The 26,212-nt window shown below is 41.5% G+C and overlaps 1 protein-coding gene across 3 annotated transcripts in view; it reads right to left on the reverse strand.

Annotated features, from left to right (window-relative positions):
• TRIM44 (tripartite motif containing 44) overlaps positions 1–26,212 on the reverse strand; it is a 109,967-nt gene that overhangs the window by 75,258 nt on the left and 8,497 nt on the right. For 2 of the 3 annotated variants that reach the window (XM_060606364.3, XM_060606366.3), the window contains exon 2: positions 11,761–11,838. In XM_060606364.3, the coding sequence (XP_060462347.1) occupies positions 11,761–11,838 (78 nt within the window). Of the gene's footprint in view, positions 1–7,021; positions 7,256–11,760; positions 11,839–26,212 lie in introns of those variants that run through there. The other variant, XM_060606367.3, reaches the window with a different exon arrangement.

Here is a 26,212-nt window from a genome sequence, read left to right on the forward strand (position 1 = left end):
CCCTTTCTTTGCATTCCCTTCCACGACTCTCCACCAAATACCTATACCCGGTCTCCAGACCCACACTCTTCACTTTAGCTCCAACTGCCACCACCCCCCTCAGGCCCTTTAGTTCAGTCCCACTCTCACTCGTACCTCAAACTTGCTAACCAGAATCCCAAGCCCCAAAGAAATTCCGGCTGATCCTCCCTTCCCTCCTCCTTGGTGTTTAGACTTTGCTTTGTCCTAGGCAGTCCTTGGTTTGGCGTGTACCTTCGATTCAGGTAGGAACCCCGTATTCCAGTCAGAATACTCCAGCCTTCCTTCATTTTATGCTAGAGTGCTTCTTCCTGTGACTGTAAATTTTGGTACCTGAGCCTAAGTACTCTCTTCTTTAACAGCTTCATGCATATGAACCTGTTGTATGCTTCTTCTGAATCTCCTCCTTCATGGTTTTCCCTCCCCCAAATGCAAATATGAACATACATGTACACGCACGCATGCACATACGCTCACAGCATTAGAGGCTCAGGACCGTGCTGCCTAAAGGCTTTGTACTGGAAAGGTCCTAACAAACAACTGAAGTGAATCTGCCAGTCAGCTGTGAAGCAGATAGCAACTGTGTGCCCCCAGTCATCTGAGAGAGACATGGTCACAGCAGACTGATGAGCAGCTCTTACGGTGAGAGACGGAGATCTGGCCACGATGGTTGTGGCATCACCGCCAAGCATCCTCTCCTCCCAGGGCTGCCTGTTCATGCTGTCAGCTGCTATGACTCTATTGCCATGACAACTTGATGTGAAACCCAGGGTCACTGAAACCCAGTGGTGCTGAACTGGAGGCACCGGAGAACAGTTCAACGGGAAGCTAGGCTCACTGAGAGTCCACTCAGTCTACTGCTTGCTCTTTAGAGGCCTTTCTCCTTGCCTGACCCCAGGCTGGCAATAAAGAAAGCAATCACAAACTTCTGAACACAACTCTTCCTGAGTGAGCAGAAAAATAATTGTGAGTGACCTCCCCCACCGCAGAAATGTGAAAGGAGTCCCCCAGAGACACCCAGGACCTGTAACAGGAGTAAGAGTCAGAGCTTCCAGTTTACCTTGTTCTCTTGCTTTTCTTCCATCTTAACCTGTGCATAAGCTAGAAAGACAGTTCTTGCCTCAGAAATTATCCTGTAGGAGGTGGGAGGTGGGAACTGACACTGAAAGTTTCAGGGGTAACTAAACAGAAATACTGTTTTCAACCCTTTTAGACTTGAATATACTAAGTAGGCCTATATTACCTGCTGAAGATTAAAGCAATTTTAAAATAAGACTTAGCCCTCCTCCTCTATTCCACTTCCCTATTTGAGCATTCTCCTTGCAAAACCACAGTTATTTGTTGGCCATCAAAACCAAACAATGGCACACCACCAAGAACACCGAGGAAAGGGCACGGAGAAAGGGCAAAACAGGTCTCCTTTGCTACATGTCAAAACGGCAAACCTCACGGAGTCTGTTGTGGTAGAGAAACAGGTTTCAGTACTGACTAATAACTGTGTTTCTGAAGCTCAGAAAGGTGAAAGTTTCATCTGTAGAACGGAGATAATAATATCTTTCTCACAGATATTTTTTGTGAAGTCTACACAATACACAGAAAGAACTTCGTATTCTCCGGGCACACGGGAACATCAGCAGAACTATTCTGTAGGTGCAGATGACAGTAACCATGAACGTGTATTGTGTGCCTTTTACACGGTACCCACTGAGCTCTCACAGACAAAGAGCCCCCAGTTAGTTTTCTTACAGAAGGAGAACATACACCCTTGGGAGAGCAGATTCAGATTTCCCAAAGGAACACAGGAGGGACCTTCTCGTACAACCTAGGCAGGAAGAGTAAGGATGTCAATCAGGGGCTCCTTGCCTTGGTTTCACAGGCCAGCTGTCAAGGAGCAACGTTTGTCTCTTCTAGTTTGATAAGATCAGATACAGTCTACTTCAGTGACACCAGGGCAAAACACAGCACGCGGAAAGGGTAGGTCACATTCTGCCCCACAGCTCCTAAGCACAGTCTGCCTCAATCTCACAACCTACCTCTACCATATTGTCTCTCTTCTGCAGACTGAAGCCCTATTACACCCCTGGAGCAGCTAACAGTCTGCTTACCCAAGAACCACAGGGTTCTAAGGTACTAAGTACAGTTGCGAAAATACTTTTTCGGTCCCCAAGGCCATGCTTCTTTTTTTTTTTTTTTTTTAATGTTTATTTATTTTAGAGACAGACAGACAGAGCATGAGCAGGGGAGGGGCAGAGAGAAAGAGGGAGACACAGAATCCGAAGCAGACTGCAGGCTCTGAGCTGTCAGCACAGAGCCCGACACGGGGATCGAACCCACAAACTGTAAGATCATGACCTGAGCTGAAGTCGGACACCCAACTGACTAAGCCACCCAGGCACCGCCCCACCGCCCCCAAGGCCATGCTTCTAACCATCCTCCATTATTTCTTATCTCCTTCTCAAAAGTTTCCATTTTCAGGGTACTCAGTAATAAAAATGTAATATGATTAGTCCTAGCTTATGGGTGACGCTAAAGGCTCAGACAAATCAAGACGGACAGGTAACAAGTGCCAGAAGGACTCAGGTCATCTGACTCCAAAGTCTGTGCCCTTACGCCACAGAAGTAAAGAAAGCATGTCATACTCGACAGGTTTTTTTTCCCTGGAAGTCTGAACAAACTCTCTATTGGTATACTCTTCCCAACCCATTTCTGTAAGTAAAAGTTAGTAACTTCCTACAACTACTATTATTTCCACATAGCAATCATAAAAAGGCAATTTATTGGCATCATTAACCTTGGACAAGTCATTAAACCTGTTAAATCTTTGTTTCCTCCTCTGTAAAATGGGGATTATACCGTCTAGCTAATCAGGTTGAGTTAGGAATTAAGGATCTATCATAGAATTTATTTCACCAGCCGCAGAGGTAAACAGAAGCTATTCAACAAAGGTTAGTAATCAACTAAATCACTGGGTTTAACTGACCTTCTCTACACAGCCACAAACGGGTTTTGCCGTTTGGCTAAATGCAGTCAGGGGAGAGATGTGGTTCTCAAATTTTACATTTTATATATACACACAAGCATCTACATACAGACCTGAGGTAGACTGAGAGTCGCACTCTGTAACTTTAGCCTTAAGAGATCAAAGAAAACATCTTTTTTACTTGAGCAGACCTGAGTGTTATTTCCTAGCTGAATGAGAGGTAGAACTAACAGGAAAAGGGGAAGAAGGGAGAAAGAAGGAGGCCGAGGCCATTACATAAAAGTCTGGGTGGTTTTTATCGCTATTATCACAATAAAGTTTTATATCTAGGCACCCAACCTCCTAAATTAAATGTCAAATACAATCCTGCGCTGGCAACATGAAGTGTGGCTGCTCTGGGGGAGCCCCGACAGCCCCACTCCCCTCTCCACACTGGTCACGTAATAAGTCCTTCAGGCTTTGGCAGAGAGTATATTATCAGGTCTCCCATCAGTGCAGACAGGACCTGGAGCAGGGGGAAGAGGACATCACAGTGTATTAATTTTATTAAGCCATTTAAAGCTCAATCCCTTTGCTTTCGAACAATGCTCTAGCCCACCAGGCAGCTCAGAAACCATGCCTACCGTAGTTTTAAATGCCCAGAGTTGATTTGTACGGTACTTCAATTAGGAGCTCTGGTGCTCCAATAGAAAGAGGATGGCCAAAGGGTAAAGCTGCAGGAGAAGGGGGAAGTAGGAAGAGAAAAAGAATCTCAGTGGTGTTTAAAGTCGAGACATATCTCCTAATGTGTTTCTTAAATGTGACACTTAATTTCTTCTGTGACTCTTAATTTATTTTTTTTTAATTTGGCACCAGGCAGTTTTGCTAACTACAGAGTCTGCTCCACAACAATAAACCTAACTGCTTCTATGCATTGATTTCTTATTTCTATTGGGAATATATGGACACACAGCTGTAAACTCCCAAGGCAGAGATATGTGCCTCAACTTGAACGGGCCACGTTGCTACACTGAACTAACGCCAGGCAAGGAGGCCACGCGAGGCCTAGAGCCAACCAGCCAGCCAGAAATACCAAGGGGCTCCAACTTGGGAGATTTAACTCAACTTAACTGCATGCCATTATCGCTCAAAAGAGGTAGCAGTGGCCCTTCAAAGTGTCACTAATCCTGGGAAGCGTTAATTGATCAAAGTATAGAATCTAGTTAGGTATTAACAGGTGGCTTACTTTTCTCCACAGGGATCAGAAGGCCTCCTCAACTGTGGCTTGGGACACGGCCCCCACATACCCATAGCCTTCCGCTGGAAGCAGCAGTGGTTCTCAGGACTAGGAGAAAGCTAGCAGCAGCCTTCCTTCACAGGATATTGTACAAAGCACTTTAAATGGATTATCTCACTTAATCTTCCTAACAACCCTATGAAGTATGTACTATTATCCCATCTTTTGCAGCTGAACAAAACAAAAACCTGAGCAATGAAGAGATTAAGCACGGGATCTGCCCTGGGCTGGAAAAGCGGTCGACACTAGAGGTAATCTGACCAGCCGCGGTCCCATCCAGAGCCTGAGTTTCCACTAACTGTAGAATACTGCCTCCCCATGACAGAGGCTGACATCAGGTTTCTGCCCCTCATCCTTGTCTGGGGAGAAAGACAGACTATTCCCTGATGATGCTTTTAAGTGAAGGGCTGAAAAAAGGGACTGGGACAGAAATCTTTCTTCCTCTCTCAGAAGCTTTATTGAGATAGAACTCACATAATCATACAACTCACCAATTTAAAGATGCAATTCAGTGGTCTTTAGTACATTCACACAGTTGTGCGATCATCCCACAATCAATTTGAACATTTTCATCACACCGAAAAGAAACCCCCCAGCCCTTACCAGTCACCCCCACCCCATTTCTCCATCTCCCTCAGCCCCAGGGAACACTGGGTCTATTTCCCACCTCTATAAATCTGCCTGTTCTCGACATGTCATATATACGGGATCACACACTATCTGGTCTCTGGGGATTGGCTTCTTTCACTTAGCATCACATTTTCGAGGGCTATCCTTTTTGCAGCTTGCAATGGGTGCTTCATTTATGTGTATCGCCCGGCAGTATCCCACTGTATGGACATACCAGGTTATAGTTACACGGTCATCCGCTGGGTGGTCTCCACATTCCAGACGGTATGATCATGCTGCTGTGACCACTGGTGTGCAGTGTTGGTGTGGACACCTGTTACCATTCCCCTTGGGTATCTATCCAAGAATGGGCTTGTTAAGTCCTATGGCAACTCTGTTTACCCCTGTGAGGAACTGCCAGACTGTTTTCCAAAGTGACTGTACCATTTCCAATGTTTCTACACCCTTGCCAAGTTGAAAATGTCTCTCTACTGGAAAAACTAGAGCCCTGTAGTCCTAAAAACTGCCAGCCAGCTCTGGCTCTGCTATCACTGCCTGGGTGACCTCCGGCAGGGGGTCCTGGCACCTCAGTTTCCTCAGCTGTTAAGCAGGGGACTGGAGATGGCCTCAGACTTTCCACTGAGCCCTACGTTTATTCGTTTAGTCACATCACGTGAGACACCCTGACCAGTGGGAAGACAGATGCTGTCAAAAGCTCAGCTTGGGGCTGACTACACACCTGCGTACCTGACTTCGCATTAACTCAGTTTCCCCTGTACCTGAATAATCTTACACGGTGACTGGTCTGCCTGAAAAAAAAAATTAACAGAATCTGCTTATGCTATTAGGAAGAAAACAGAAATGCCTTACTGGATAAAACTTCCCTTTGGCAATAATGGCATACTGGCCTTTAGGATTTTAGTTTTCCAAGTACCAGTTCAAAGACTGAAGTGGATTCAAATGATAAAAATGTTTATAAGGAATGATGTTAGATGAAAAAAGCAGGATACAAACTATGTATGCATGTGTGCGTGTGTATATATATATGCATACACACACCCACAAATACACACTCACACCAATACATACACATAGATACACACAGGATAACAGCTACACAGAGAGAGACAATAATACTAATTTTCTATTTGAAAGACCAACACATCAACCAGTTTTCTCCTAGGTGTGTCTTCAAGTGTGAAGAAGTGACCATGTGCACCAGAATCACGCAGGCTGTGTATCACAAGAGCAGTCTCAGAACTACCCAGTTGGACGTTCTGGGTGAGGCTCAAGAATCTGCAGTCAAAAAAAGAGGCACTCGAAGCTTACAAACCAATGCAAATAGCATAAGGCTTTTTCCTTTCTTTTTGATGCTTGTCTGTTTTCCACGTTTTTCTACAGAGAGAATGTATTATTTTGATAACTGGCGGACAGGGAAAAAGGGAAGCTGTCTCGCTTTGTTTTGATAAAGGCAGGGGGACAGTGAAGGAGGATAAAGAGCATGCTTCTCCTCTTTCTGCTACTCAAGTGTCCACAGAGGAAGAAAAGGGCCACGTTTGTTTCTCAGTGGATTCTAGGCCTCAGAGCCTAGATCGGACCTGAGAAAGCACAGCCATTTTTCCCACTTGGTGTTCTACATCAATAACAGGCAAATGCTGAAACACCAGCCTGGGTTCTTCATTTAGTCAGGGCTAAATGCTCCGGGCTGTCATGGCTCCTTTGCCACCTCCCCGTACTTGTTGTTGGAAAAGGCCATCTTCCAGTCCTCGGACCCTGGGGCTGTAGGCTGCAGGACCCGGTAAAGGCAGGTAAAAGAAGAATGTGAGGGAAAAATAGTCAGTGAAGAGTCATACTGCTAAGGACGATAGCACATCTATCTACGTTTACTCATCCGTGGGTTCAACAACCGTGTGTGGGGTAAGAACAGGAAGCACCCCAATGTGGAGTCCTGCTCCCATCACTTACTAGCAAGCTATTTAACCCCGCTAAGTCTCAGATTGCTTACCCAAAGAACAGGGCAAAGGATAGTATTTCTTTTCATACTGTTGTTGTAATAGATAATGTGTATCTATTACTATGGCCAGGTACCCGACTAGGGCTTGAGGGTACAGAGATAAAAAACACAACAAAACACTTCAAGATTACTACTTACAACTTCCTTTATTTTTTATGAAAAGTGCAGAAATAGGTCAGTAATTCTAATTGCTTTCCAACCAAAGAATCACTTTTGAATGAATCATCTTGATAACTGAGGCATCTCAATTCTCTGCTTCAGTTGGCTGAATAAACACTGTCCCAGTGAATGCTTCTGTCTTAGGGCAGGGCAAGGACCAGCACCGAGACCTGGCTTGACCCTGGTAAATAACAAGACACTAACAACGGGAATTTAAGTTAGATTTTGCTTACATCCATTTCTATTTGTACATGCCAAACCTACCATTTTAACAAGAGTCTGATTAGCACAGTAGAGTGAAGGACTGGGCTCTGTTCCATTCAATGATATCAGCTACTAAAATGGACTGCAAAGTTCTCTTGCAATTATAAAATGCTATGTAAATGCTAACTAAAAATAGGACAATTCTCAGATATATTTAATTTCACGTGGCCAGACAATTCTTTGGTTTCACACTTTAGTACGAACACCTTTAGAAACTGAAGAAAATACAAAAAAACAAACAAAAAAAACCCCTGTTATGCTTTAGGCAGTCTTAGTATGGCTAGCTCCCATGTTTAATCCCACTCCAGTCTGAAAGAATGTGAGCCATTTGGCTTGAGTTTAAGGCACTTTTTTGAGAATAACTTCTTAAAGATTAGTATGATTTTTTGAGACACAACTGTGTTTTTAACTACTTGTTTCAAGCACACCAGACATAGGAAACAATGAACAGCGCATCTTAGATGGAAAGAAAAGCAATCAATACTAATAGAGAAAGCCACTAATAGAGTGGCTGTTATTAACTGCATAATAAGAGGTTAGTTGGACTGAGTTTAGCATGTTATCCTTTTGGTTCAATGTTTTCTGAGAGGCTGGACAGGGGGAAGAAAGGGAAAGGAATCAATGTGTTTTCTGAGTTTTAGTTTCTTCTGGGTAGACTATGAAAGATTATTGCATAGTCACTTCATAGGAGAGCTGTGAAGAACTCAAAATGTTTTCAAGCTGTTAAAAATCCAGGTGTGGATGGACACGGACACAAGGACACAAGGACACAAGAACACACGGACGGACACACACACACACACACACACACACACACACACGATTAACTACATCTTTTAATTTCCCTGAAGTCTAACATAAATATAAGAAATCTACAGATAAAAATCGTGCTTTGTGCAATAAATGTTTCTGAAAAGTAGGACTGAAAAAAAATTTGTTTGCAAACTGGTTCGTATCAAACACATCAGGATGCCTTATTATTTAAAAGACCACTTCCAATGAAACAAACTAAAGATTGCTTGTTACTAAAAATATTCTCTTTCCATTGTAAACAAAGTTCTAGATCCCCAGAGATATGCACCCTTAAAACAGGGCTCACCATAGCAACATGCATGCACACAACTTAATCGGGTTCTGTGCCTTACTTCCCAACCGCCACTGGCTCTGATTCCTGTCCTCAGGCTCACCCCTAGTGGCTAGAAATTTGGTGTCCCCTGATGTTCCTCTGGTTTTAGAACTCAGCCCACTCCTGTACCATGGCATGAGCCTCCGTCACCCTCTTAAATCCTGACCAGAACTCTTCTCCCTCTTTCGGGCCTTGGTGTTTCTCTGCTGGACATGGTGCCTTACAGGAATCCTGTCCTCTCAGGCAGCCTCGGTGTACCTCCCTCTCCTCTCCTCTGCCCCCTCAGCTCAATTTGTTTGTTTTCTAAGTCTGAAGTTTTATGTATCTCATTTTTTTTTTTGAAGTTGAAATCGCTTAGATTTATTTATAAGGGCTCTTCTGGCCATCTGCTGAAAGGAATGAAAAAAAATCAAAACAAGAGGGAAGGAAAATCACTAAGGTCCACCATAGTCTCTAATCACCACAGACCCACTGAATCAGCAACCATGGGGGGTGGGCCCAGCACTCTGTATTTTATAAGTCCTCCAGGTGATTTTTAAAACATTAAAGGTTAAGAACCACTGGTCTGAAAGAAAAAGGGGCATCAGACAAATATTTAGGACAAAATGAGGCTTCTCATTCAGAATAATTAAGTCTACATTATTGATACAGAAGTATACCCAAGATATTCTGTGTAGTAAAACCACAGGTATAGTATATTTCTTGTAAAAAAATCTTAGAAGTATATTTCCACATGGAAAAACTGTCTAGAAGGTTACACACCAAACTGTTAGTAGTGGTTAGCTTGGGGGAGATTCACTTGACTTTTCCTTTATAGATATCTGTATTTTTTAATCTATAAGCATATATTATTTTATAATTTTAAAAAATGGTTAATCTAGTCATCTTCCACTCCTCTCTGACAAAACTCAGAGGTAAAAATTAACTCAGTCCCCTGTAGATTTCAGTGTCTGGACTAATGAAGCTTTGTGATGCTTTAGGGAATTCTAGAGGAAGTGAGGCAGAGATAGTGCTCAGTGCTCCATGACTCAAATCAGTGCTTCTATGAAAAGCTCCTGTGCCAGGAAATGACAGGTCATAAAGCCTGAGAGATTCTGTCCCTCTTAAATAGGCCACCTTAAAAAAGATATGGTGGAGTTCTGAGGGAAAGCAGAACAAACTAAAAACTTCTCTCGGAAGACGACTATTTATTTGTTGCAAAAATGATATATATAGTGTCCCATTTCCCACACACCCCCCTTAGTGATCTGACATTCATTCTGCAATTACAGTGGTCCTTCTTCAAGCTAGCTCTGGGTCCATATAGCATATGTATACAGGAAACTGGAATGGGGCTTGAAAATAAAATAGATTGGTGGAAATAATCTGGGACAAGATAAAAAGAAGATAAGAGAGGTGAGTGTGTATGCACATATCCAAGATCAAGTCTGGTCCTAACAAATATCCTTTAGCTTATGATGCATCATGGGAAAATCCTGAGGCTTCCAGGAGTTGCTCCCATGGGACCACTCAATTTTTTCACCTCTGGCAAGCTTCCCATTAGAAGCACTATATGCATCCATAAAGGACCCCAAAGCACTTTACTTGTATTATCATCATGCACAGAAGCCACTCAATGTAATCTGTACACGTCCTCTTGCTCCATCACTGCCCACAAGCATGTGGGTGTGGCAGAAACAGAAAACACAGTTGTCTCCTTCAGGATAGACGTTGCCCCAGAAACCAGAGAAACTCAGTTAAAAAAAAAAAAAAAAGCTTTCAGTAATCTTTAATAATTAATTAGGTCATCTTCACTTAAAGAAAACTACTCACACCAGGGGTCTTTCTACTCTGAGCTAAGAAAATTGATGAAGGCCACCCCGATATTTTTCTATCAAGATCCTCTCTATCTCTGGAACCCTAACTATACCAGAAGATAAGAGATATTACCAACGTTCCAATACTGTCGATGCTATATGAAGAGAAAATTATTTTGCAGATTCAGGACCACAGCCACCTTTTGAAAAGCCTGTCATTGTCTGTGACTCTGCCCTGATAGTGTTTCCGATTAGAAAATCGAGGCACAATGTGATTAGAGGATAGAAAGGAGGGCTTGGTCTGCAGCATGACATAAAAGAAAGAGCACAGCTACTGGAGTCAGTATCAATCGCAGCTTTAAATTATACTAGATTCAGGGCAAATGGCCCTAACCTCCCTAAGCCTCAGTGTCTTTATCAATAAAATGGGAATAATAAGCTACTCTACCAGGTTGTTGCAAAAATCACAAGAATTTAATTCAGGGGGAATAAGAAGCGTTTAACGGGCAGAGAGTTTCAGTTTGGAATGATGAAGAAGTTCTGGAGATGGACGGTGGTGGTGGTGATGGTTGGACAACAATGTGAATGTACTTAATGAGACTGAACCATACAGTTAAAAATGGTTAAAGGGGTAAGTTTCATTATGTACATTGTACCACAATTTTTAAAAAAGGAATGTCAGGCTCCCAGCACAGTGTCTGGCTCCCAGTGGGTACTCAAAAAATGCTAGTCTATTCACCATATGAAGAACTTTAAATAAAAAAAAAAATAAAAAAAAAAAAAAGGTAGGGGATACAAAACGTGAAACAAAATTGTGCTCTTTTCCCTATTTAATTGTGAGAGGCTCTGATTGTCAGGAGAGCCAGCTGGCATCGATACCAAGTAGTGCCACAGTAAGTCGTCTCCGGGTAGGAGAAGGGAGGCTGTGTTAGTCATAATCCCTCCGGCATGTTCAGTTCCCAGTCCACCCCCACCCTGGTATGGAATCTCCCAGAATATCAATCCTACAGCTCCTAACATCTTGCAAAGAAAGCTGGGAAGCTGAAACCATTTCCCAGACCAGACTCGAGGTCATGAGGACAAAAGCATTCGCAGTGGCAGCTGGTTCCTGTAAGTGGCAGAGAGACAAGACGCGAGTGCTGAACACCAACTGGAAAAGTCTGGAGCCTGTTCCAGTCCCCAGCATTAAGCTGATCAGTACCTCGGATGCCTTTGGCTGAATTAAATGGGCACAAAGGACAGAAGTCTCAAAGGCCTGTTAAAGGAAGATTAAAAATGCACTTGTCTGCAGTTCAGAGAAAACAATTAATGATTATGTGTTTTAAGTCATAAAACAGAGAAGGGAAAAAACAGATGACTTATCTCTAGGCATATGAGAACAATGCTTCTGATAGGCAGACTTAATTAGATCTTGATGCGACGTTCAGATAGATGATCATTAACATCCCTAGAACTTAGCTCAAGGAGAACGAAATACTTGGAGTACCAATACCAGATCAATTCCAAAACAATACTTACTTTAGGATCTGAGCTCTTGAACTTTAACCTTTCCACCAACTCTATCATAGCCGCCTTCAGTCCACCAGAGTCTTTGCTCTAGAAGAAAGAAAAGTCAGGGGTCATTAGACAGTGTTTTGTTGCTCTTTCAAACACAAATAGCATTTCATGGGACAATGAAATGGAAAGCAATTTTTTCTTCTTATTAGCCAAGAGAACTAAACGACTAAGGAAAGCTGCACTGTCCCTCTTCCTCTATTGGACAAAGAGGGTCGGGACATAAATTGCCCACTGACCTGAGAGAACTACTGGAATGAAAACTAAATGCAATTTGTACAGGCTGACACATTGCTTCATCTTAGGGTTCAACTGCGCCAGTGCTCACTGAGGGCTGAGGGTCTGAAAAGAGATTTTGATCTGGGATGTCCATTTTATGACTTAGTGGTTTTTATTTTGAACTTCTACATGCCAATTACAGAAGTATACAGTATTAAATATTCTTGTAAAAATAAAAACAAAGAAAATGCCCCGAGATTTCAAATGGTATTACAGTGTGCTGTTGAGTACAGGCTTTTGAGTCAGACATGTAAGGTTTCAAATTTGGGGTCTGTCATTAACTAGTTGACTAACCTCAGATAAATTACTTTCTCAAAACCTTCTCCCCTTCTATAAATGGGGATAATAAGCAGCATTATTTTGAGACTTCACTAGAACAGTGTAAAGGTATTTGCTCAGTATGTGGCACTTAGTAAGTGCTCAATAAATGTCTGTTATTATTGTTATTTCATTAGAATGATTAGAGTAACACAATCCAAGAGAAATGTAATGTAAGCCATAAATGCAAGCCACATATGTAATTTTAAGAGTTCTAGTAGCCACAGGGGCGCCTGGGTGGCTCAGTTGGTTAAGCTCAGACTTCGGCCTAGGTCATGATCTCGCAATTCGTGAGTTCGAGCCCCGTGTCAGGCTCTGTGCTGACAGCTCGGAGCCTGGAGCCTGCTTCAGATTCTGTGTCTCCCTCTCTCTCTCTGCCCCTCCCCTGCTCATGCTGTCTCTCTCTCTCTCTCTCTAAAATAAATAAATGTTAAAAAAAAAAAAAAAAGAGTTCTAGTAGCCACAAAAATAAAGTGAACTTAATTCTAGTATATTTAACTCAGAATACCCAAAATATTATCACTGCAACATGTAATTTCAACATGAGATATTTTATACATATTTTTCATACTAAGTCTTTGAAATCTAGTGTGTATTTCACAAATGCAGCCCAATTCAATTTGGACAAGCCACATTTCAAGTCCTCGAAAACTATAGATAGCTAGTAAGTACTGTGTTGGTCAACACAGACTCAGTGAATGGACTCTACAGGCACACAGCCTGGACTCAAGTCCCAACTCTACCACTGGCTGTGTGACCCAAGGCAACTTAGCCTCTCTACGCTTCTATTTCTTTACCTGTATAACACGAAGCTAATAACAATACTTGCTTCATGGGGTTATATCAAGATTAAATGAACTAGTATACGTTAAGGTGCTTAGAAAAGGACTTGGAACATGGTAAATGCAACAGATACATGAGACACTTTTATTATTGTTGTCTATCTGCCTCATAATGTTTTAAACTCCTTAAGGGTAAGAACTACATCCATCGCTGCATCTATGCCCAGCATCAAGAAGGGTTTGAAAAAGTCTACTGAACAAATGAATGAATATGCAATCTGAAAAAAATGAATGACCTAATTATAATACATGTGTAGCACACTCTAAAATCACATAAATTAGCTTATTTTATCTCAACTCCTTTGTGGGGTACGGTAGGATCATCACCCACATTTTACCAGTGAAGAAAAGGAAGCATGAGGAAGTAAAATGATGGTCATTTTTATGGGGAAAAGGATAATAAAGAGGTACAATATAAACAAACACTACAAATATCTGTTACTCAAAATTGGTCTCAGAATCAGTGATATTTTCCAAATTTGCAGAACCAATTCCAATTCCTCTAAAACAGGCAATACTTAGTAAGACCCCTTAAAGTAGATTAAAATAGACTAAAGGCTCAATGTTTTTTCCCCTCTAACTCTCTTTCTCTTCCAAGTCTATCCAGTAAAAGCCTGGTGTAATACGACTAGACTGGTATCTGCTTTAGATGTGCTCTCTAAACACAGAGTAGTTGACATTCCCATCCTAGCTGTGGTTCTAAATTTTAATAATTTGTAGTTTTAAAATGATGGTTCACAACTCTCCAAATTTCATCACCAATTTAAATCCTTAATCTCTGTGGTCTCACAGCAGACAGTTGGGAAAAGGAATCCAGAGGTCACATACCAGAGAGTTGGGTGAGACCGAAATACCTAAAAAAGGGTTAAGTCGCCAGACACAATCCTGCTTTTATGAGATGATCAAACAATAAAGCCTGTCTGGTGATATCATTTCTCTAACCTGCTTCTCATTGGCTGAACAAGCAGGTCACTTGTCCCTGGAAAGCTCTCTTCCCCCACATCCCAGCTGCCAGCGCCCAATTTAAGCTCTTAAGCAAGAGCCCTGATATATTATGACTTCCCCCCCGGCTCTAGACAACAGAAAGGAATGCACCAAAACTGTGCCTTAAAACATTCAGAAAAGAAATGGAACGACGAAGGAATCCCTAAGAAGCAGACAGCCCCTTTGCAGGCAGACGTGCCTTGTGTGGAGAGATAAGGGAACCCTTAGCCTTCTCTCATAAAAATACAGTGTGTCAGCAGAATCCTTCCTCCTCTTCACCAAGCATCAGCAGCACTGCCTACCCAGGGGAGAGACAGAGGAAGATGCACAGATATTCTCCTTTCAGGAAATTCACCCATTCCACCCCCACCCCACTCTTTTTGAGAATTATTCTCAGAGATTAACTGGGGTCTATATTGAGCCAGCTATACTCAGCCTCTAAACGGGTGGTGAAGAAAACATGCCCCAATGGCTTCCCCCCCCCCCCCCATTAAAATAAGCAGATGGTTAGAAGGGAGAGGCTCCTCTGGGCAGACCTGCCCCCAACAGCTGCAAGGCTGGGGCAAAAGTCCAAGTGGAAGACCCTGTCCCCAGATTCACCTCGTTTCTTTCCCCACACACCAGCCCCTTCCTGCACCTGAAAAAGCCTTGTGCACAGATGTGAAAACTAGTGCACCCAAGCTCTGGGAACATCTCTCTCAAGGAGTTACCCTTGGCCACATCTGGGATCTAGTTATACACATTCAGGGGTAGAATCTAACGGCTTGATCCATCTTCGGAGGAACAGACTCAGAAAGAGGCTCTACAGGCCTCGAAAGCAGATTCAAGATATTTCATCAGGTAATTCTTGAGTCCTGGATACTTGGGAGAGTAGTCACGAAGGGGATGGCGAAAGGAAGGGCCCTCTACAGCATGCTACGTAGGGTAGAAACACAGGGTTATCTAGGTCTGAGGTGGCATTTGAATTTGCATGTCCCCAAAGCATAGAGTAGTATGTTTTAGTTAATCATCTGTTTGCAAAAGGTAACCAGGATAGGAAACTATACCCTCATACTTCCCTACTGTGGGGGGAGAGAACTACTGCCTATGAAGCTGTGTTCTATTTGAGAAGTGGACCATAACAGTAAGAAGAGCCAGGCTAATTCTAACCCTGTAGATATCTGGTTCCATAAATGGCCAGATTCTACTGTGTCACGCCTGCAGCAGGCATTTTGAGTGGCAAAGTGAGAGTCTCCTGATACTGCTCTCCTCCACCTCCATCCCACCCAATACCTTCCAAGAACACAGGAGTTCAATGTAAGCGTATCTTGTTTACACATCTCTCTCCTTCCCTGAAAGAATGTAGAACACAAAGAGACAATTGCTATGTTGTGACACCCGACTCTTAGAGTTTGATCAATCTGTGGAGAGTAACATCCTTCAGAAAAGTCAGCTCATAAGGGTGAGTCATAATAAAGCCAAAGAAAGGAAAAATGCCTTACACTGGAAGGTGTTCTTTACTCTCCAAAGCACTTTCATATGCTCTTTCATTGGCATTTCACAATAGACTTAAAAACTAGTATACTCGCACTTCACAGCCAAGAAAATGGCTCGTGGAAATCAAATGAGGAACCCAAAAATCACACGGCTCATACACTTTGTCAATGGCATTTCACAGTGACACAGTAACTAAGAGGTGCTATGTTCTCACTTTACAATGGTGAAAAAATGGTTCTGTGGAAGTCAAATGAATACCCAAATGATGCCCCCAAATCACAAAGCTAGTCAGTAGCAAAACCAGGATCAGAATGATTCAAATGAAAAAGATTGAGATATATATATAACAGAAGAGATTGGTGTCAAGAATACCTAAGAAAATACAAAAGGGATTCCTATAAACAAGTAAAAGTCAAATATGCCCCAGAGAAATCCAAACATAGGATAAGAACATAACAGAAATGTAGAATGGCTAATAAACATCTGAAAAGATGTAAAAGATGCTCAAACTTCTTGCAATTAACATATTTTTTATTCATCACATTGAAAAAAAGTTCTGGGGGTGCCTGGGTGGCTCAGTGGGTTAAGCGTCAGACTCTTGAGCTCAGCTCAGGTCATGATCTCGTGGTTCAGGAGTCAGGCCCACATTGGGCTTTGCACTGATGGCGCAGGGCCTGCTTGAGAGTCTGTTTTCTTCTCTCTGCTTCTTCTCTACATGTGCACTTGCTCTCTCTCAAAATAAATAAATAAACTTAAAAAACTGATAATACGAAGCGATGAGGGGCTTTGGTGAAACTAGGAACTCTGCTACGTACCTGGATTCAAGGCAAGACATAATGATTTTTTTTTTTAAAAAACCTTGCAAAAGGAAACATAGTATACCTATCATTTATTTAAAAACAAACAAAACTATTACTTTTTATGGGTGCTATGTATGTATGTAAAAGACCTGAAAGAAATGACTGCAGGTGCTGGTATTACAGATAGTAGTAGGAAGGGTCGTACATTTAGCTAAACGTATTCCTATTGTCTATTTAAGATTTAGTATCCATAAAGGTGGGAGTGAGGGAGGGAGGATAGGCCTACAGCTTAAGTACCTCTCTACATGAGTTTGCTTAAATAAATACTAGGGCACTGTTCCCCTTTACTGCAAACATATGAATCAGCAGGTAATAGGTTTCTTTACCTGGTGTTCATGTAACGATTCCAGGGAGTTAGAAATCCCTAAAATTGTATGCAAAATTTGGAATGTACTGCACTTTTCTAGGGAAAGGGGCTTAGTTTTCCTCAGAGCACCAAAAAAGTTTAACTTTCCTAGTGCAAAGACAATTGCACACAAAGAAAGAAGACCCAGGTTCTAGTCCTACTTCTGCTACTAACCACAGTGTGAGCCTGGGAAAGTCATTTTATATCTTTGGGTTTCTGTTTCTCAATATGTGAATAAAGAAAATGGACCAAATCAGAATCTACAAATTTGTAGCCTGCAGCCTACAGAATTTTTTTTTTTTTTTTTTTTTTTTTACTTTTTAGAGTGTTGTCCCACATAGCATACTGGGAATTTTAAATTAGTTGCCAGCATTTAAAAATCAGGAGATAAGCTAGAATCGTGTTCTGTCGAGGACAAAACACAATTCTAGCTTCTTTGGAAAATCTAAAAGACCTGATTTATACTGGGCTTCCATTCTCATACAGCAGCAACCGGCTGAGTAAGGACCAGCTATCTGCCTTCTACCAGGCAAGCTCTCTCCAGTTTGCCATAGTCACCCTCATTGGCTTCTCTCATTTACATTACCTTCCTGGTCCTGCAGACATCTGAAGTGGCTGTCCCTGGAGGCAACACTGAAAAGTTCTCTACCTCTAAGGGTCCTCGTATTTGAACACCAAAAGTTGGGAGGTCTTTCTTCACAGGGGTTGAGAACACCTCATCAACACATGTCCATCCAGTCACCTCCAAAATAAAAAAATAATGTAGCTCATTCTAATGTAAATGTCCTTTGAAAAAGCGTAAGGGCAGAAACAAAGGTGGAATACGGTAGGTGAAAGCGGCATCAGAGCTCAAGAAGTATCTCTTGACTTTTGTCTCTTGACAAGAAGTATCTCTGTAGTTTTATGGGAGTTAGTCTAGTCTAATGCCAATAACCAGCTGGACACCAAAAGAACAATCTGTCAGTAGAAATGCAAATGTTAATCACTTAAACATCCTCAACTGGTTCCTAAGTATTGACTTCTGCATTACAAAAAAATCAGAAGATACCGAGTTCAGAAAGCACACTGGCTGGCTGTTTTGGTTTTTTTCCTATCCCACTGGCCTTGTGTTGGTAACATGCTTAAAAAAAAAAAAAAAAAAAAAAAAAATCAACCCAACTTTGTTATTTTTACAAAAAGAGTTTTTTTGGGAAAAACAGTGGAAGAGGGCTAAAGACAGAATATACAACAAGTCCTCCTAAGGAGTCAAATCAGAAAGCAAAGCCTTGTCAAAAGGAAATGAAACTGAGTTTTTGTATCACCACGCCATGCATAAAAATTCTTTACTGTCTTCAACATGACTTGATTTTCCAGCTCCAAGTCCACTCCTATGTTGGGCGACCACCTTCATACAGTTGCTCAGATCCAAAATCATTTCTTGGTCTAAGGAACCCACCACCAAGTCTTTCTAAACCTAACTCTAGAACACCTGCCGCCTCCAACTACTCTTCACCGTCCACACTACTCCTCGGGCCAAGCAGTAACACCGCCCCCGTTCTCGATACCCTACCAGCCGTTCTCCACACAGACACGGTGGTGAAACCGTAAGAACACAGGCCATGTTGCTCACACCCTTTCTTAAACAGTCTATGGCACTCAATCCTCATCATGGCCTACCTCATCAAGGTAATCAGACCTTATCTGTTACTATTGTTCCTTCATCCCCTACCCTTACTCATTTATTCTCCAGCCATCCTTTTTATCTTCCAGCAAGCTTATTCTGGCCTCGAGCCTCCTCACATTCTACTCCCTCCACATGAACCACTATGCCTCCAGATCTTCCCATCACTGGCTCTAACTCTACCCAAGTCACTACCCTCGAAAAACTCCTCAGATCCTTAAATAGCTTCCCTCTCATTCCCCATCCTGGTCAGTCTCCTCTCCTTCTCCTAGTTTCTTATTCACGGTATTTATCATTATTTGAAATACTATTTACTGTTGAACTTCCTCATGTCTGTTTTGCTCATACAATACGAGCTCCATGAGAGCAGGGACTTAGAACTACTTACTGTTAAATTCCCTGCTGTCCAAAAATACTCCACACCTGATTAAACGAATAGAGCAAAGAAAAAAATCATCACGCTACTAACTTTAAACACTACATAAAAACATCTCAATAAGTACTCTACCTCAAAGAACGGTGATAAAAATTAAATAAGATAACGTGGGAAGCTTATAGTAAGGAACTTAACACATACTAAGTTCTCAATAAGTTTTAGTTACTGTTGTTTGTTATTATTAATTGAATAACAACATACTGAGGGACTAGTAAGTACCAAGTACCGGACTCGAGAAGTGATAAATGGAAAAAAAATGACAAAATGATCTGTTATTAATCAAAATACTGTGTAAAATATCTAAGAGGAAAACTTCAGATTGAAGAGAAAGAACAGTTTTAGAATACTCAGAAAGTATTAAATGCTTTCATACAGAAGGTAAACATCAGAATGTGCTGGTACAACATTCAAGTTTAAATCTAAGTGGGAATAATTAAAACGTGGGAGTAGAGGCAACAGGAGGTGGTGGAAAGAACATGTACTTTGGTATCAGACCTGGATTCAAATGCTAGTCCTTCTACTTATTAGCTAGGTGACCTTCTGCAAAGCTCAAGCTCTTTGAGTATCAGTTTTTTCATCTGTAAAATGAGAACCATAATATAACTTATTGTGGGAGTTGTACCGAGATCAACTGAAATAATGAATGAAAAGCACCTGACCTAAAACCACTCAGTAACTATTATTATTATATTCTCATCTCCAGAAAGAGCCTCAAAATTCAACAGCAGACAAGAGTTTCTAGACCTCCTTAGTTTTATAACCTCAGCCAAAGATTAGCATTTTCATTCTTCGTACACGTTAAGTCAGAGTCTACCACTCAACACAGGTTATACCCTACCAGGGTTCAGGCTGACCCAAAGAACAGAGAGGAGAGCAGAGGGGTGCCTACACTACCTCTCCCCTACTGGAGAGAAAATGGAGGCTATTTTCTAACCAGAAAGTAAAGGGTGTATTGCCTCTGCCTCCCCTCTGCTTCTATAAAAATTTCCCACAGTTCAGAATGTAAAACAGAATTTAAAGAGGACAACCAGCAAGACTTGTGAACCTAAAATTAGACCTACCAGCTGTGTTTTGGTTAGCTAGTGCATAAGGCACCAGCAGGACACTGAAACATACAGGAGCCTCTTCTCAAAGATAAGGTTTTCACCAGACTATCTTGCCACCAGAATAGAGCAGGCAGAAGGAGCAGAAGGAGAGGAGGCTGAACACTTTTCACCCAAAGAAACTTGGTGTCCAGAACTTCTACTGCTGCCAGACTAATCGGTCTGGAATTGAACTCAGAACAGAACCTTAGATGGCTTTATAATGGTAATAAGAATAAGACCTACCAATTGCTGAGGGCTTATTATATTCCAGGCACTATGCTAGCCTCTCTACATGTATGATCTTTGTTTATTTTTCACTATAACCCAATAAGGAGAAACAATTAATAGCCCATGTTACAGACGAGGAAACCAAGACTCAGAGAGGCTGAATTATCCAACACGACACAGCTAATAAGTACTCAAAAGCACAGACTGCAAAGCCAACTGATGCAAGACTGCTTGGCCCTTCATATTTATTGTCCCATTTTCCCTTAGTAACAGACCCCAGCTTTTAGCTGGACACAGCCTAGAGAAAACATCTCCCCTGCAACTAGATAAGGCCACAGGACTGAATTCTGGCCAGTGAAACATAAGCAGCAATGTATACAACTTCTAGAGGGTTTCCTTAAAATGGAGAGGCGTTCCCTTCTTCACCTTCCTGTGCCTGCTATCCTGGAACCTGGATGTGCTGGCTGGAACACCAGCAGTCAACTTGGTCCATGACAATGACTACACCCTAAAAGTAGCAGAGCAGAGCTAGAAACAACCTAGATTCCTAATAACTTCACAGTTTCTCCATACTAGCCTTAGACTGCTTACATCCACATCCCTTTGACACAGGGAGAAATAAACATCTATCTTTTATTTTGGATTTTGCTATTATTTGGGATTCTTCCAAATTATTTCATTATTTTAGATGCAGCTGAATTAATGGAAACACTGATATACTAAATCATGCAATACTGTCTCTTTCAGTTTTTCATTGACACCCTAGGACTAGATATTTCATATCACATATTTACCAAATATTATATGTACATCTACTACTCAACAGGCACTGTGCTAGGTACTGGGAACACAAAGATAAATAACATAGAAGAGTGGCCCTAGAAGAGTTTATAACCCACATTAGACATGAAAAGATATAACACTGATACAGTACGGTATTTAATACCACAGTAAATATGCATAGGCTGTTGCTATGGGAACATAGAGAAGGGGTACCTAACAGTATCTAGTCTGTATTTACCTAGTAAAATCCTATCCATCCTTTCCACCTCGAATACCACTTCTGCCAAGAAATCTTTCCTAATTCCATGCTTACAGATGAGGTTAATTTCTCTTTTCTTTGAACCCCCATAGCATACTATTTGTACCTCTCCTCTAACATTTACACACAAACAAGCACATGAAGACTATCTCTCCTACTAGACTATAAGCTTCCTAATGTAAAAAACTTGTCTTTATTCTCAATATACATCATACAGCTCACCAAAAGGACTCAAAAATTACTCAGATAAATAAGATTAACTTAAAAATACCAGTCTTTAACAATAAGCTAACTATATGCTGTAGTTTGTACACATTAAAATGAATGTCTTCTTTAATCTTTTACTGAAGTTAAAGGGTTACCCTGCTACCTGATCAAAAACTAAACACATCTAAACTAAGTTTAGCACATAATGAAATGTTGAATAAGAATATGGTTATTTGGCCTACATTATGGAGAGAGCTTTAGCATATTTGAAGAATTTTGTTTTTTTCATTCTTGATTTATTTTGTGACATCTAAAAAGGGTATCAATATTGGTATTTTTTTTCTTTGATGCCATGTTGGCTTGATCCTGATCATAGTGATACACACACACATACACACACACACACACACACACACACACACACACACACACAAAACAAAACACACATACAAGGGATTTAAGTCTCCTAGGGCCACAGTTCTGTTTCTTCCCCCATTCTCATCTCTACCCCACATATCAGGACTGAAGCTTTCATTTCACCTATTCCTTGTATATATTCTTTCCCCTCTTCTGAGAGGTCCGTGAGCATCTGTGCTTCTTCCTGTCACATACGTTTAGACTCTGGCTCTGGATATTAAAATAACCAACAGGGACAGGAATGTGAAACTGAGCTGGTCATCTCAGGCTGAACTGTTATTTCAAGCAGAAGACACAATGAGCACTGACACAGATCCACCTCTGGCTTCTCAGTCCTGGGTCGGACGCAAGGGAAGAGAAGAAGTGGGTGCACCAGTGAATAGGCAGGGCGACTTCCATGCTACAGGCTGTAGTTAAGAGAAGCTGGTGCCACAGGCACACAGTCCTTAATTCTCAGAGGGGTTTAAGAATTATAAGACTACTGCATCAGCAACCTTACCCTGAAAAGCAATAATCTAAAAATATAAAATGCCCATTAACCCACTCTATTTTGTTTTCTGGTTTTGTTTGTAAAGTTTATTTATTTATTTTGAGAGAAAGAGAGGGAGAATCCCAAGCAGGCTCTGCACTGAAAGTGCAGACGCGGGGCTCGATCCCACGAACCATGAGCTCGTGATCTGAGCCAAGATCAAGTCAGACGCTCAACCAACTGAGCCACCCAAACACCCCAACCCATTCTATTTTGATTGAAAGGTCAGGGAAGAGAAAAAGAGGGCACTGGATTCTTGGGAGAAAGAAAAGGAGAAGCCTGGACCTTTTCTGTGAAGAGTCAGCTGTTAAGACTCCTGGCTAAGCTCGCTCACTTTCCAATTGTAGGACTCTGAGCAAGTTATATGAACTCTCTATGACTAAGTTTCACTTTTCTTTAAAATAGAGATAATAATGTACCTCCAGGGTTGTTACAAGGATCAATTTAATATATATATAAAGAGCTTAGAACAGTGCCTGGCACCTATTATATAACTACCAGCTATTAATCCATTCTGTCTCCCAGACACCAACAGTGATAAGTCATCTTGATAGTGTGTACCCTTAATTCTGCGGTCTTCCTTCCCAAAACTACTAACTCCAGTCTAATCATGAGACGAACACAAGACAAATCCGAATAAAGGACATTCTACAAAATACCTGACCATTCCCAGAGATCTTGATTTGATTTCACTGGCTGGGATAGAGCCAATCCAGGTATTTTCTAAACAATCACCTCCACAGATGATTCAGAAACGTGGCACCGAGGTAAGGAACACAGTTTACTTTGTTGACCTCACCTTCTACTCCTCTTTCACTCCACTCTACTTCATAATGACCTTTTGTTGTCCCTCCAATACCCCAAGTTCACCTCTACCTTAGAACCTTTGCATTCACCATTCCTTCTACCTTAACCACTCTTCTCCCGGAATTTTTTTAATTTTTATATTACAAGGTATAATTTTCATTCTTTCATGCACAAAAAGTCCATTTCTTTAACAGGACACACTGAGATGGCTTTTTCCCTGCATTTAACCCCGCAGAAGCCCTCCAGGCTCTCTTTAATGAAGCACTGCCTTAGGGGATGTTGAATCCCCTAATAAAGTGTTGTAAAAGGGATCCCCATCAGCTCATACTCCCTCCACAGGGTAATATTTTCTCTGTGCTAACAGAACATTACAACTGCTAGAATAATGTTATTCTTCTTACTTCAAGAGTCAACTATCCCTTTATGAAAATTTATATGAACCAAAGCAATCATATCTGCCACGAATCACTGAACTTTGCAAAAGCAGTACTCAATTGGTAACACAACAGAAGAGTTTCCCTAGATCTCATAAATTCAGGTCTCTGCCCAAATGTCATATGCCCACAGATGCCTTCCATGACTACCTCATCAAAATATAACCCTCTGCTGCCATGCCACTCACTCTTTGACTACTATGATTTGACAAAGATTTCATACTACATACTACCATCCAAAATTACCTCTCTTTCTCCCCAGCTAGAGAGTAAAGTCCATGAAAGCTGGGGCCCTGTCAGTCCTCTTCACTGCAGAACTCCAAGACTTATTACAGGGTCAGAAAGTACATTTTGGAGGACAGACTCATATAGGGAATCCCAGAAGTACAGGCCTCTCACAAACTTTTCACAGAACGAACCACTGGGGTGGAACTGGTAGGAAGCCATTCTCTTTACCTTAATCTTAGTTTGTCTTATTCTAAACAAATAAATAAGACACTGAACCACTACACAGCTAATGCTTCATGGTTTTATTAGAAGTTAGCCCAAGGGTGCCTGGATGGCTCAGTCGGTTAAGCATCTGACTTCAGCTCAGGTCATAATCTCGTGATTTGTGAGTTCAAGCCCCACGACAGGCTTTGTGCTGACGGCTCAGAGCCTGGAGCCTGCTTCAGATTCTGTCTCCCTCTCTCTTCCCCCCCCCCCCCCCCCCCCCGCTCGTGTGCATGCACTCTCTCTCTTTCTTTCTCAAAAATAAACATCAAGAGGCACCTGGGTGGCTCAGTCAGTTAAGCATCTGGCTTCAGCCCAGGTCATGACTTCAGGGTTTGTGAGTTCAAGCCCTGCATCAGGCTGTGTGCTAACAGCTCAGAGCCTGAAGCCTGCTTCAGATTCTGTGTCTCCTCCTCTCTCTCTGTCCCTCCCATGCTCATGCTCTGTCTCTCAATAATAAATAAACGTAGGTATAAATAAATAAATAAATAAATAAATAAATAAAATATTAAAAATTAAAAAAAAAGATATCCCAAATCTTTCAGAGAATTAAAAATAATATAAACAGGTCCATTTCAGCAGACCTTCAAGCTTCTGCCTCCCTACCAGAGCTGCTTCTTATGAGCTGACTGAAGAGCCGGAGTCATGGACCATTATAGGATGTAGCAGTGACCTACCTCCAACTCCAGGCCTTCCAGAACCACAGCTGTTCTGAGCATATGCGTATATCCTTCTAACCTTCCACTACTAGTGCCCCTTCACCAGCTCTTCTCTGCAGTTGTTCCCAATGTCACTTAACCCAACATTCTTCTCCCCAAATACCCATCTTAAAGACACACTCGAGGGCAGAGGGTGTGGCTTCAAATCCTTTGATCTATCCATAATAAAGCCATGTTAAGAATTCTACAGATGCTCATAAGCACTTGCTGAACTCTGCACCACTTGTCTCAGCCATTTTATAACTTACCTTTTCCTCAGTGATCCTCGAGTGAGCTAGACATGTACTGTTCAAGTCACAGGACATAACCCATTAATGTGCAATACAATCAACTTAGCGGGAGAATCCAGACCTTTTTTGAACAGAACAAAAACAGAAAACATCGTATCTGGTAAGCCATACATGTTCCATTTGAATTAGTTAAAGGAGTGTGTATGTGCGTGTGTCTAAGCAAGGTTACAGTATAAAGCACACTTCCCCTACTGTAAGTTGTGTTCAATTTTTTAAACTACTGGTCTAGAATTCTGAGTATATCTAATTGCACTTCTTTAACAAAAATGATTCATTAACGCAGCTATGAATGCAAATCCCCTTGACAATATAAGAATTTTCATGTGACTAAATCCATAAGCCAGATCGAGTTCCTTTGTCAGACCCAATGACCCATTTTCAGGGCCAGAAATTATGGTAAGAAAAACCTGCGTATCTGGACGAGAGGTTATGACCCAGATGAGAGATCATAATTTGGGCTGTGTAACTATATTTCTATGATAAAGCTGGAACACATGTTCAATTCAAATTTGGACCCACAAAATTCTTTGAAGACAGAATCCTCTGGATCCAAATGGAAATAAATACAGCATAGGAGAAAAGGCAAGACTTTAAAAATCACTTCAGGGACTAGGTGTTAATCTTGTCCCTTCAAAGTGTTCACTTTAGTTCTTTTGGCCTAGCCTTCCAATAACCTCTCCTCAGTCCCCTCTTGCTTGACAACCACCTTGGTTCTCTGTCTATTCTTAAGTTTGCTTTCCTCTAAGTGTCAGCAACCCTTGGCAACAATTTGGCCTTCTACCACCAACACCAGATACTCACAGCCTGGCTAGGCATGAAGCTACCAAAACATATATTATACAAACTCCTCTCAACTCAGAACGTATATTTCACTACATTCCTTATATTAATAATAAAAATAGCAGCTAACATTTGCTGAGAACTTACAATGTGTTAAGCATCGTTAAAGTGTCTTATCACAAGCT

The sequence above is a fragment of the Panthera onca genome, chromosome D1 (genome assembly GCF_046562875.1).
Source record: "Panthera onca isolate mPanOnc1 chromosome D1, mPanOnc1 haplotype 2, whole genome shotgun sequence".
Classification (NCBI taxonomy): domain Eukaryota; kingdom Metazoa; phylum Chordata; class Mammalia; order Carnivora; family Felidae; genus Panthera; species Panthera onca.